Below are 14,920 nucleotides of genomic sequence, written 5' to 3' on the forward strand. Positions count from 1 at the left end.
AGCGTGATGTGCAAACTGAAATTCAAAGAATGCTTATCTTATTCCTTTGGAACCAAACACTTTGGCGAAAATCTAAATATAAATGAACAAGACAAATGGGATTTTGCAGCAAGAGCCATGGAGATGATGATAAATGCATATCAGAGCACCCAAGACATACCTAAAGTAGTCCTTAAATTATGTTCAGCAGCCTGTCTAAGGTTTAAAAGCAACATTATATCATTTCTGTGAGTAGTTTCGGCAACATATCATTATATGGAGCACATAAAACAAACTGCTTACAATGACATAAAAATTATTAAATCATGATACAATACATTTTGAGGTGGCTGCTATGCATTTGCATACATGTAGCCATGAATTTGATAGTTGAGATGTACCAAAGTTTGCATAACACATTTCAACATGCATGTAAGCTATAGCACTGAATCTTCTCACATGCATTACTCAAAGAGCACTGCACCTAATAACCTAATAATTTTTCCACCATCCCAAGCTATATGTGCATTAAATTTTCCAGGTGATGATTTTTGCTGCAAGTAGTTGCAGAAAGAGATGTTCAATCATACATAGCAAGCATAATTTTGTTCTTAAATACAAGAACAGTGCTTTTCTATAAATACAGAAATGAATGAATATAACATTGTCATCCAGACAAGATCTCTTAACATGTGCAAAAGACTGATCTTATACTGTGTTGCTTGCTTAACTGGAACTGAAAGAGGGAAAGATCTTGCCCAACATATGTGACACAAACTACGAAAACAAAATCTACATAAGAAAGCTCTCAATCCCTTTTTCTCCACGACAGAGAAGATTACAAACACAATGAACAGCTGCAGACCTATCTTACATGTTCATATATGATTGATAGACAGTGTCCAGTGGATTATAAACTTCTTTGGTGTATTTTATTCAAAGTCAGAAGCAACACTTTGCTGGTACATTCTTCATTTTGTCATCTACATTTACACTGGTGTCCAAAATTAAAGCAACAAACTGCTATTTCCCCGTCCTGCATTTAATTCACAATATAGCCATACGAACTGTCAACTGATGTCATTATGATCATGTTCTGCGCAGAAGATGGCATTCTGATCAATGGACAACCACGTCAGCAATGACGTCAGGACTTCTATCAAGCAGTGTAGTGTTTGCAGGGTAGTCCCACACCCACAATCGCTATATACAGTTACAGGCTGTGCAGTATGACACAGAGAAGATGCCTGCTGACTCTTGTTGTGGGGGACCATAAAAAGAATGGATGCAGGGGAGTCACAAACTGATGTAGCTCGGTGGTTTAATGCGAATCATTCTGTTGTTTCTCGGATGAGACGACAATTTATAGAAACCAAAACTGTATTCCGGAGACCAGAACAGGGCCGACCATGTGTGACATCAGAAAGAGTGGGCCATTATTTGGCTGTAAGGGCAAAAAGGTACTGCCTTACTACTGCACTGCAACTGGCATCTGACCTCACAGTATTCCCTAACTCGTATTGAGATATATGGTGTACAGAAGGCTTCAGCAGAGTGGCCTTTACTGTTGGAGACCTGGTGTCTGTTTACCTCTGGCATTTCTTCACAGCAGGGAATGTCTAGAATGGAGCCGTCATCATTCCACCTGGAAGGTTGAATGGTGGGCCAATGTTCTTTTCATAGATGAGTCCCGATTTGGTCTGGAGAGTGATTCTCGATGGATTCATATCTGGAGGGCATGTGGAACTCGATTTCAGCACCCAAACATTGTGGAAAGAGACCAATATTGAGGAACATCCCTAATGGTGCAAGCAGGGATTATTTTGACCACTCGAACACCTCTTCATGAAATTGTACAGGTGAATCAGCAAGATTTAACTGCTGTCAGGTGCCACAAGGAAATCTAGGGATCTCATGCATGGTTGTTGCGAGGTGCTGTGAGCCCAGACTTTTTACTGATGAATGATCTCATGCGTGGTTGTTGCGAGGTGCTGTGAGCCCAGACTTTGTACTGATGAATGATAATGCTCGGCCCCATAGAGCATGGGTGGTCTATTTTTTTTTTTGGAAATGGATGACATTGCACGCATGGCATCGCCTGCTCACTCTCCCGATTTGAATCACACAGAGCCTGTCTGGAACGCACTAGGAAGATGGGTTGCATCACATAGCATCCACCAACCACCAACCACTCTCAAAGACTTGTGAGCACCTCTGCAGAAAGAATGGACATTATTGCCTCAACATGAGATTGATGATATCGTTCACAGCATGTCCTACCATTTTCAGGCCTATATTGGGGCCAGAGGTGGTCACATCCCATACTGAGCACATTAACCAGATGTCAGAATGTGTGTGCAAATTTGCTAAGGTGGAAAAAAACTGAATAATACTTTTGTCTACGCATGCTGTTTTGTGGTGAAATAAACACAACCTAGCAAAATTTCCATTTTTTGCTTTAATTTTGGACACCAGTGTATATCCATACTCCACAAACAACTCTAACACTCTTGGTAGAGGAAGTTCCTATTGCACCAGCTGCATCCGTCATGAAATGTCTCTAAGACATTAGACATTCACCAGATAACATGCACAGTTAAAATCCTGCAGGATAATTATCATAACTTTTGTGGCTTCCCAAGTAGAGAAATTGTCAACTAATGTGAACTGGCATATGTATGCCATTTAAACATAGTGTAGATGACTGATTAATGAGTAACAATCAAGAGAAGGCTTGAATAAATGATGATATGAGATCATAACCAATGGAGTGCACAGAAAAATAATGCCAAGTCTGAAGTGCCAAGAAATGAAGTCTTCTGATCTACCCATACAACTACCAGATTCAAGTGATTGGAACTTCACTATTTAAAATACATTCTGTATTTTGCCATCTACATCCACACCCTGAAAACCACTGTGAAGTGGTGCACTGAATCAGTTATTATAGCTTCTTCCTGTTCCAGTCACAAATGGAGCATATGAAGAATAACTGTTTAAACACCTCTGTGCACACTGTTAATCTAGTCTTGTCCTTGCAATTCCTCTGGGAGTGATACTTTGAAGGCTGTGATATATTCCTACATTTCTCACTTAAAGCTGGCTCTTGAGACATATAAGAAGAGTTTCACAGGATGTGTACTCATGGAGAATGAAAATTCAGCCATAAAACACTGACTACACCACTTACTTATTATTTCTCTCCAGGCACAATCACAGCTTTTTATCTGATGGAGAAAAACATCACCTATGTTTGCTGATTAAGAAACTACATAAATGGAAAAGGCCTGCACAAACATAAGACAGTAGTTCTAAAAATAACAAACTTTCTTAATTTCTTGTAAGCTATCTGATGGGTCAGTGTTGATATGTTCCTGAACAAAACCATATTACCTTCATCTTAGCTGAACAGCTAGATTATAAGATCCGTGGACAGCAATGGCAGTTAGCTAACATTAACCCCTTGTTTTTTAATAATCAAACTGAAAGAACTGTAGACAATAATGGTAATCAGAATTCCACTACTGCCAGTCCCAAGTCTAGGGTGTCATCGTGCAAGTGACAAGGAAGGAGGAAGGAGAGGAGTAACACCTCGTAAATAAACCCGGGTCCATCTGGCTCTGTATGGTTGCTCCCGGTAGTGGCCCCTGTCTAGGTTTACTAGGTGAAACCTGGTCAATGGTTCCAAAGGTGTAAGAGGAAACTCAGGTTCCCAATGATGACAGAGCGGAAGAACTACCTTCAGAAATCACAATCTCATTTTCTTGTGACCCTCGGGCTACTCCCAAAACAACTTTTTTCAATCATGGAAGTGTGAGATGTAAACTATTTTACCCCTGGTGAACGATCCACGTGTACATCAGTAGACGACATTCAGATTCTGTGGAGTCTGCAACAATGCTCAAAGACATGTCGGAGCGTCTTGGAACCTCATCTAAATTTCAACATAAACAACCAAAGTACTCAGCAACTTTTAATGTTAACTCATGCTGAAGACCGGAAAACTAAAAGATCTTACGAATATGCAAAAGAATCACAACATACTCATAGCAGCCATTCAAGAAACATGATACATGCGATACAGGTACCTTCGACTCCAAAGGTTTTACAATATACAATGGGAGAGTGGGACATATAGTGATGAAAAATGTACCACATCTTAGAACAGCCTTTATAAAAATCTTGAACTCAGTATTTGACTGATTCCCCATCACCAAAACTCTCAAGTCTTGCATTCACAAGCACAAACAAAATCTACACAATCATCGATGCCGATGCCCCTATAAATGAAGATAACAAGAAAACCAAAGAAAAAGTAGAAGCCCTGTGGAATCAACTAGATGACATTAGTCAGAAAATTCCAGAAAAAACATCATCATTTCTCTTGGAGACTTACTTATATATAAGAAAATTACTGGAAATTATCTTGGCCATGAAAGGACAAACAGAAATGGCACCAGGCTAATAGAACTTTGCCAAGTGCATCACCTAATTCTTAAATCTACAGCTTTCAAAAAAAACTACCACCAAAACAAAAGACATAAACATCCCCAAATTCCAACCTAGGGGAATTACAACTTGATAATATAGCAATCAAGAAAATTTCTCACAAAGAAATCATGAATGTTACAGGACTCAGGGGTACAAACTTGGATTCAAACCACTACCTCTCTAAAATTAAGTTCAAAGTCATCCCAAACAGAAAATGCAGCATGAAACAAACCAAAGATAAAAAATACAGCACTGAAAAAATATTAAAATCAGATGAATTCACAAAAGCAACAGAAACAATTCAGACCCAAAGATGCGAGGATATCAAGGAAAACATTACTATGGCCGAATGGATAGCACCGATCATAAAAAGCAAAAAACATGCCTGGTGGTCACTAGAATGTGCTGCTCTCACTGAAACAAGAAAACAGGCATGGCAAAATTGGCAGTCACAGAAAACATAAGAAAGCAGATTAAGTTTCATTAGAGTTACAAAAGTGGTAGATAAATGTATAAAAGGATTACGAAGATTGATGGAAGCAAAACTCTTCTCCAAATTCGTGAAGAATTTACTAAAAACAGCACAAGAAGCTTTTACAGAACGGCCAAACAAAGGTTATCAAGATACAAGGCTCCCACTCTCCAATTTTGAAACATAAATGGGACCATCACTCGCAATAACACGAAAAACGGCAAGATATTATCAGTCTACTTTGAGAAGCTCCTGAATTGTGAACCCATCCTTGAAAAATCTGAATCCATCCCAAATAACAGTGAGAGGCCGGATACAGAACCATCAATGACTGAAGAACTACAAAAGGTAATTTCAGAACTGAAGAACAACAAAGCGTCCAGAGAAAACCAAATAGTGGCCGAACTGTGGAGAAAAAATGCTGACAAAAATGCAGTTACATCCCTTCAATGTGTTGTTGATAAAATCTGGAAAAAAAGAAGAGATCCCTGCAGAATGAAGAAAAGCTCTCATCCACCCTATCCACCAGAAAGACTTGAAGACAGACCCAACAAATATAGAGGAATATCACTGCTGGATGTAACATACAAGATTCTTTCTAAAGTCCTTCCAAACATTGGATCTGCTAATCAGGGAATACCATAGAGGATTTAGAAAGGGCAGATCATGCTCGGAACAAACACAAAACCTCAAAAACATTATGACATACCAAAAATCAAGGACAAAGACATATGTCATCTTTTTCATTGATTTCAAAAAAGCATATGATTTGATTGACATAGACTCTCTATTAGCAGCCCTGGAAGAAATGAGTTTGGATAAGAAAACAACTAATATCATAAAAGTGACACTTACAAATACATTTTCAAAAGTTAAAGTCATAGGTGAACTATCAGATCCCTTCCAAAGAAAAATGGGGATGACACAGGGGGATGGCCTCTCACCATTGCTGTTCAATTATGTGCTTGAGAAAGCAGTCAGAGAATAGAACACAAATATAAAGAGTGGTATAAGATTAGGTTGCAAAAACAAGAACCTTAAAGTAAACTGCATTGCCTTTGCAGATGATCATGACAAACATCAAGAATTCAAGTAAACACCATAAAGTCCAAGAACAAAAGATTGAAATAGTAAAATAATTTAAATATCTAAGACAATGGATTAGTTGGATTGCCGGGGAAAGCAAAGCAATGAAATCCACAAAAAAAAAAAACTTGAACTGCCCTTCCAACTAACAAAAGATACATACAACACAAAATTCCTTTCATGGGGGTCCAAAATTACACATTACAACACAGTAACTGAGCCAGAATCACTGAATGTAGCAGACACACTAAACATGAACTTCAAAGGCCAAATGGAGAAACTTGAGATAAAGGAAAGAAAAATTTTAAGAACAATCATAGGACCGAAATTCCAAGATATAATAAAATAGTATACATAAAAAATGAAACTCTCTACAAGGAAATCGGAAAACTTTCAGATCTTTTTGGAATGAACTCTAACAGATAAAACAAACAAATCTTTGACTTTTTCCATGACCACAAAACAAAAGCCAACTAGTTTAATAAACTCAAAAAGACCTAGTAGAACTAAAGATTTCAGAAAAGTCACTAATCAATTGAACAGCTAAATTAATTACTAAAGATGAAAATATAAAGTTCCTAGACAAATCTACACAAAAATCCAAACACATCTCGAAAAAAGAGAGGAAAAGAAGAGCGGAAATAATGAAGAAATACTGGCCACTGAGACGAAAAACACACAAAAAAGAAAATAACAACACACAAACAAATGTTTGATCCACTATTCCCCAAAGAGGGTGAAACAAAAGAAGAGAATGGTAATTAGCTAGTAATACCAAACCATCTTATATGTATCATTTTTGTTAGCTTTGACAGTCCGCTAACAACCAACAAACTGGATGATTAATCTCCTTGCTAATTATGATCTCTGACAGATCAATTCCACCGTTCATCTAAATCAGGCTGGTTGGGACTATTTAATAGTACACTACCCCATTCAATTAATTTTTCCACTGTTCACATGACTACATGTATGCACTACTTTACCACCACCCAAATAAAGAATAAATGGGATAAATAATGTAGTTTCACTGGAGAATATGTATTATTGCTTACAGTGTTTGTGCCCTATCAGTTCAGTGTAGGAACAATCATCTAAAAAAATGCTGAACACAATGTTTCCTTCTCTGAACATTTTTCATCTAAGTTTTGTTCTTGCACCATTTTCATCTGGCATATGACTTTTTCTCTTCTTTGTCTTTCATTTTGTCAATTAACTTAAATTCATATGTCCCTCCGTACCCAAGGTCACAAATTCACACCTGTGCTTTGTTGCTTGACGCTAAACAGCTAGGTCAATTCTTGGAGGTGGAAGAAGATAGTTTCACAGCCAATCTGTGGCAAACATGGAAAGGGTGACAAAGTTGTTAATCACCAGACTTTACACCAAAGTCCTTGACCAAATACCAGACCACAATTTCTCATACAATGAGAACATTCTATACTGTTGATGGTGACCCTTCTAACCTATGGGCCCACTAAGCTAGTTGACCCCTTCAGTGCTATAGGAAACAAACAGGGTATGTGGTTGCACAGGATCCCATACTCTCCCTTCCTTTTCCATCACAAACAACACAAACACTACACTCCATGCACTGTCATTATGGTAACTATATTAAACAATCACATTGAAGGCATAACATATGTCACAAAAGAAAAGTGGCATAAGTTTGCAAAGGGCAATACACACACTCACTTTCAGGCTTATACTGGTAAGGTTTGTCATGAGTGTTATGAGAACTAAGTTGGCAGACTAGCAGCTGATTTCTCAGCATCAGAAAGTTCCTAATACAATTACAGCTTCAAATTAATAACAAATCATATTGTCAGGGAAAATATGTCATTATCTGGAACAGTTACACATATACACACGGGGAATAAGATATCATTCTATGTGGGTAGCTCATAGTGATCTTTAGTGTGCACAATTCTAACAATTCATATTTATGACAATGTAGGGAAAGATAGATTGCTACTTACTATAAAGAAGACAAGTTAAGTTGCAGGCAGTCACAATTAAAAGACACTTCCGTAAAGCTTTTGGCCACAGCCTTCATCAGCAAGGAAAACATGCACCATTCATACACACAAGCAAGCACCACCTCATACACACAGCTCGGAACGGAATGCAGCTATTATGCCGGATGCAAGCAGCAATCTGGAGGGGGTGGCGAAGGGAAAGGGATAGTGGTGAACAGGTGGGTGGAGGGATGAACGCTGTCTGGAGGTGCATGCAGGGACAAGAATGCCAACAGGTGCGGTGTCAGAAGATTGTGGGGCAATGAGATGGGGAAAAACGGAGTGGAGGAAATATGGGCAGGCGCATTGGCAGAGGGTGGCAAGCAAAGAGGGTGGAAGACAGGAGTGGGGAGGAGATCGGCCCCACCAGAAAGACTTTGTCTATCCTTTCCCCTTCCCCTCCAGATTGCTGCTTGCATCCCACATGATAGCTGCATTCTGCTCCGAGTGCTGGAGTTGGCAGTCATACACGTATGAGGTGTGCTTACTTGTGTGTATGAATGGTGTATGTTTACCCTTTGATGATGAAGGTTGTGGCTGAAAGCTTTATGTATGTGTCTTTTAATTCTGCCTGTCTGCAATTAACATGCCTTCGTTACAGTAGGTAGCACTGTATCTTCATCTACATTACTAACATACCTACCTGGAGTTTCCATTGTTTAATTCATATTTACAATTTGTTCACCTGTTTGTGGCTAATAATTTTATCGGCTTCTCAACTAATATACACTTCAGACTATGGTACTGATCAGTCTGTCATCCCAACAATGACTTCATATACACATACAATTCTATATTCACATTTTTTTGGCTTTGGTAACTCACAATCAAACTGCCACCTAACCTAACCTAAATGTTGTGCAGTCCTATGATTCAGTCTGCCACCATAACCAACATTTCGTATTTCATTTATAACTATTTACCCATAACAAGCACAAAAGTAGTGTATACTTGACTAACAAAATCAAAATATGAGGCAAACACATAAAAGCAGCAATTCTTATTTCCCGGCATAGGGGCATGAACAATATGATCTGTAATGTGCAGAGGAATGTATGGTTGCTCCTTCATAAATTTTAGCTACAAAAGCTATACAATTAATATGAGTAAAGGAAGACTCCCTGATTTAGGTGGCTGAACCCTACAGGATATCCTAGCTAACAATGCCACATGAATTTCAACTTGGAATTTCACATGCTTCTTAATTGCTCATCCTTCCCCCCCCCTCCCCGCCCCCCCCCCTCTCTCTCTCTCTCTCTCTCTCTCTCTCTCTCTCTCTCTCTCTCTCTCAAAAAAACTCTTCACCTAAGATATTTTATTTCACCCTTCACTTTACACTCTTACAGTCTGCAATTTCCGTACCAGTTAACTTGTACATTTTTCAGGCAGTACATTGATCATTGCCAATTTATTTTCAAAGTAAGTGGTGATGTATGTTGTTTTTAAACGTGGCAATGAAAAATGGTTATTTCCATAAATTAAATATCAAATGAAGAGATCATATAACATATCATCTAAACTTAATGAGAAAGGTTCTGCCTAAGAACTCTCTGGAGGAGAGATTATTATTAATAGTCAATGACCATAATGCAATGGAAGTCACAAATGAAAATAGTAATACTAATGCTTACCTTCGGTTTAGGACGATGTGTGTCAACTGCATCAATAGGAAGCTTTATGTGCTCAACTTTGCATCCATATGCCACTGGTGTTAGCTTAATGATTGTATGTAGAGGAACTTGCAGGTACGGTAGCTCATCTGTTGGAATGAGATTACTGATTTAATCATTCACAAATATGGTTTGCTGGACAAAACTATAACAGAATCTTTTAACACTTTAAGATAAAAAATTACAGTGAACGATGAAAAATTCAAGTTTGTCAAAGAGATGACACCTATTAAACTAAAGATTTCTGCATGCCATTTTTTCCTGACTGAACTTTTGTTTTTATGCTGGCAATATTTGACTTTTGGAGTGAATCTTTCTCTCTGCAGTACAGTATGCACTGGTTTGAAACTTCCTGTCACATTAAAATTGTATGCCAGGGCAGGGTTTAAAGCCAAAACAATGCAATTTTCAGACAGTGCTCTTATCAACAAAGCTATCCTTGCATGACACGATATGCCCACACAGCTTCAATATTATTAATAATCTCTTTCCTACTTTGCACAGTTCACAGAAGATCTTTGCATACATAGTTAGACCCTCTTTAGTTTTTAACGTAGTACATTTTGTACCAAGTTTCACTATATGTTGTATCGTTCACTTGAATTGATCTGTGATCTTGAAACAAAATTTTTCATGTCCACTGCATTGGAATTTTAAAATATAATCACCCAGAATAGATGAAGAGTTGCCCTGTTACAAATTTAGGGGCTAAAGGCATGTGACAGCAATGACATCTTCACTAGGACAGACAAAGCAACTACCTTTGACTTTACAAGAATGAGACATATTCTAGCTGGCATGTTCATCAGCCAGTTTTGAGCTTTATTCCCAAGTTTGAAGGCTGACATTATTTTTACAGGGGCTCTATTAAATCCTTGTGAAATAGTGTGATCATTTATACAGTTTCTGACTGTGGAATTTCTATCAAATATTTTATTTGTTTATTGAATTCTTCCCTTCAGTGCAGTTTATCAAGCTAGTGTTTTCTTTCTGTATTTTCTTCAGCTATCTTACACTGTTATTGTTTTGTATGGTAAGCATAATCTTTATTTTATTACCTTCTAACGTTTTTTGTGTTAGCAATCCCATGTGATGATATTAGATTAGCTACACACTATGAGATGGCAGAAAATGTTGAAAGTGTGGTAAGAAAACAGGAAGGAAGGACAATACCCACAGACAATACGTCCTAGAGTGTCAAAGGATACCAGCAGCAGTATAGCATTATAACTATTGAGATATTCATGTTAGATAAAATATCTTGAAACAAAATTATTACATGCAAAGCTTTGAAGTGAATCAAATCTACTGTTTTGTTGACTGGTTGCTTTAAGGTTTTGGTCACTTTCAAAAGAACATATCAATATTTCACTTACACCGCTACCTATCACTTACACCGCTACCTACATCAAACTGAGGCTGCAGATGATAATGCAGCAGCTAGAAACTAAATTAAATACTGTAGTACAGGAACAGCATAAGCTGAAACACTTTGATTACATCTACAATAGATAAAGAAAACTGAATTATTCAACATTTGATAAGACCAAGAACACACTTAAAAAGGAAGTATGTGTTGTCAGTTACTCAAAGATGTCAGTTTCTTAAAGAGAATTTAAGCAAAATTAACATAATTGTTACATGAATATGCTGAAAAGCGAATTTTCTTCTATGCTGAGAACATACCTGCTGACTTGTCAAGGAAATAAGCAAGCAAACAGCGTAACACAGCTTGATGACTGACAACCAAGACATTGCCCTGACGTTCCAATTCCATGATGACCGGTTCCAGCCGTGCCACCAGATCTTCATAAGATTCTCCCCTTGGGTAGCGATAACTAAATTTGTTTTGGTCACGGGCAGCAAAGTCTTCAGGGTATTTCTCAGCTATTTCTTCATATGTCATCTCTTCACAAATTCCCTGCACAACAGGTGACATAAGTTTATCATTTTCCTTTACAATTGTTCAAAAAAAATTTTTCTGTCGAATACCTGTATGAAAAATGATCACTACAATGGAACTGCAATGAAATATAGAAGATTTTTTTCGTTAGTCAACAAGCTGGAGAGAAAACTGACTTGACCACTTATATCATCTGTCACTATAATTCCACTACACAATTAAAAAGACTTGAATAAGCTTCTGAAGTTTATTACTCCACTTAAGCTACACATGCCCACCTTTTAGCTTCTTCCAAAGATGTACAAAGCTAAGCATTCTGTTAATTTTCATGCAGACTTGTCTCCTTATCTATGGTTTAGAATGGAGTTATGTAAGAAGTTGTGAATCTACCAATTCAAAAAAATAACAGATAAATAAATAAATAAATAAATAAATAAATAATAAAAACCTAGCTCAAGAGCCACTTATTTTGAAAGATATCTAAATATTTAGATTCACGGACTGAAAAGTAACAGCGTGGACTGGTGTGTACTGGGGGCCTCATTGTAAAGCTGTGTGACTAGTAGTAATGTACTGTACTACATAAAACTCATTTTTTAAAAGAATACCATTGTAATCAAGTAATACTAAGCTACCAACAGCAGAAAAATGGCAGCTACTGGCACTTGACAAAAATATGAAAACATGTCAAGAAATGCATGCCTGAACACAAATACAAATGCTAACCAAACCTGCAGGTTGCTATGTTGTATTACACCCAAAACGGAACCTATACAGTATCTTCAATACATTGCAAGTGTCTGTTGTGGTCGGAACTGTGTTCTGCGTGCATTGTGTTTGCACTAAGGGAATTTAAACATAGGCAAATTGTTGGACCTTGTATGATGGGAGCTTCAGTAGCCAAGGTAGACCAAGCGGTTGATGTTTTAAGAGGCACTGTATCAAAGATTTACACGGCATATAGGGAAAGCTGAAAAACATCATCTGCCAAGTCACAATTTGGACAAAAGTGTTGTTGACTGATTGAGATGGATGGTCATGGAAGATGATTGCAGCAAAAAATAAGAGGACAACAGCTGCAAAAGTCACTTCACAACCGAATGTCATACTTGCGAACCCTGCCAGCATCAAAACAATAGAAAGTGCCAGCATCAAAACAATAGAAAGTGAACTATGTAAGTGGAGAATTGTAGAGTGAGCTGAAATTCCAAAACCTCTCATAAGTGATGCAAATGTCCATAATTGGAAAATGTTATGCCAGTGCCATAAAACCTGGAATATTGAGCAATGGTACAATGCCATTTGGTAGGATAAGTCTTGTTTCATGTTGTCTCCAACTTCTGACCAAGTTTGCATCCCAAGAGTGGAAGATGATCTTGGTTAGGTGATGATTTGGGTAGCCATACTGTGGTATTCCATGGGCCCTATAGTTACACTGCAAGGTCTCATTACCGAGCAGTTCCATCCCCGGGTACAATGTTTGTTCCCCAATGGTGATGCTGTGTTTGAAGACAACAGAACCCTTCTGCACAGAGCTGGCATTGTTCAGGTCAAGTTTTGCAAGCACGAGGATGAATTGTCACATCTCCTTGGCCTACACAGTCACATACCTCAATATTATTGAGCCTTCATGGTGTACTTAGGAAAGGAGGATGCATGTTCGCTATCCACATCCATCGTTGTTACCTGAAGTTGCCTATATTTTGCAGGAAGAATGGTATAGGATTCCCTTGGAAACCATATAGAAACTGTTTTTATCCATTCTGAGATGACTGGAAGCTGTTTTGAATGTCAACAGTCTTCCTACACCGTATTAGCCATGGTAATGTGTTGTGTTTGTGGTGTTTCCATATTTCTGCCCAACCCCTGTAAATGGTATGACTGAAGAGGCAGCAGCTATTTTCAAAGTGGCATCTTTCTTCCTAATTTACAGGATTAACTTTATCTGTCATGAGCATGAATAGCATAACAATACTACTGTTAACACAGCATAGAGATGAAATTTATATCATTGCCTTGTCTTCTGTTAGGGTGTACCTTCACTCATTCAACACACCTCATTGTTCTCCTTCTTGATGGGATCTGCTTTAGTTGATCAGTATTTGCAACCAGTTCTCCAAAGCTTCATTCAAATACCAAAGACTATAAGATATTCCATAATCTATGCTTCTCCCACTTTTACTTTTTGCCTACTGGCCACCCAATATAACAGACTTCTCTCTACATCAATATTTCCCAGTGTACGAATAAGAAAGGATAGAGTGCTACTAACCACACAGAGCAGGCATTGAGTCACATACAGGCACAATGAAAAAGAATGCTTGAAAAGTTCAGCTTTTGGACTACATCTTTCATCAAATGTAGAAAGAAAACACACAGGGCAACTGCTGTATCCAGGCACTTAGCACCTTGGTGACCGGATACGACAGTGTCTGCAGAGTGAAAATCTCATTCTGCAAACATCCCCCAGGCTGTGGCTAAGCCATGTCTCCACAATATCCTTTCTTTCAGGAGTGCTAGTTCTGCAAGGTTCGCAGAAGAGCTTCTGTAAAGTTTGGAAGGTAGGAGACGAGGTACTGGCAGAAGTAACGCTGTAAGGATGGGGCGTGAGTCGTGCTTGGGTAGCTCAGTTGGTAGAGCACTTGCCCGCGAAAGGCAAAGGTCCCGAGTTTGAGTCTCGGTCTGGCACACAGTTTTAATCTGCCAGGAAGTTTCATGACAGTGTCTGTGTTCCTGTGTGTGTTTCTCTACTTCTGATGAAGGGTGTAATCTGAAAGCTGAATATTTCTACCATTATTTTTCATTGTGCCTGTATACGATTCGATGCCTCCTCTATGTGGTGTGTAGCAGCCTATCATTTCCATACTGCAGTTATTTCATCCAGGACTTTCCATTGTTTGATTTCCCAAAGTACATGGTTAATCTCTAGCTGAACATCTCTTGACCTTTAACCACATGAAAGGAATTCTGTGACATCCTTACTTCTCACCTTCATAAATTTCAAACCTGTCAGAACTCTTTTGTTTTGGTTTTGAGGGGTAGATATACTGAATAAATGGATATAGTGTAGGTCATAGGAGCCACTTGAAAGTCCTCTTTTGCCAACTTTTCCATGGATCAATTGGAGAAGACAGTCTTAGAAACTCTCTACATTTCCTCTGGTTGCAAGAACCTGACAATATTTTCACCATGTAAACTCTTAATTTGCTTTCACAGAGGATTAATCTGTACATTTAATCTTCTAAATGACATCCCATCTTCTTTGATACTGACATCAATCTAACCAACTGCTGTACACATA

General features: G+C 38.2%; 1 protein-coding gene across 4 annotated transcripts in view; it reads right to left on the reverse strand.

Annotated features, from left to right (window-relative positions):
• The window catches only part of LOC124789885 (6-phosphofructo-2-kinase/fructose-2,6-bisphosphatase 2), a 372,196-nt gene that overhangs the window by 15,904 nt on the left and 341,372 nt on the right, over positions 1 to 14,920 (reverse strand). For all 4 annotated transcript variants that reach the window (XM_047257403.1, XM_047257406.1, XM_047257404.1 and 1 more), the window contains 2 exons: positions 11,403 to 11,637; positions 9,678 to 9,805 (listed from right to left, as the gene is read on the reverse strand). In XM_047257403.1, the coding sequence (XP_047113359.1) occupies positions 9,678 to 9,805; positions 11,403 to 11,637 (363 nt within the window). The remainder of the gene's footprint in view (positions 1 to 9,677; positions 9,806 to 11,402; positions 11,638 to 14,920) is intronic.

Source organism: Schistocerca piceifrons, chromosome 3, assembly GCF_021461385.2.
Source record: "Schistocerca piceifrons isolate TAMUIC-IGC-003096 chromosome 3, iqSchPice1.1, whole genome shotgun sequence".
NCBI classification, from domain to species: Eukaryota; Metazoa; Arthropoda; class Insecta; order Orthoptera; family Acrididae; genus Schistocerca; species Schistocerca piceifrons.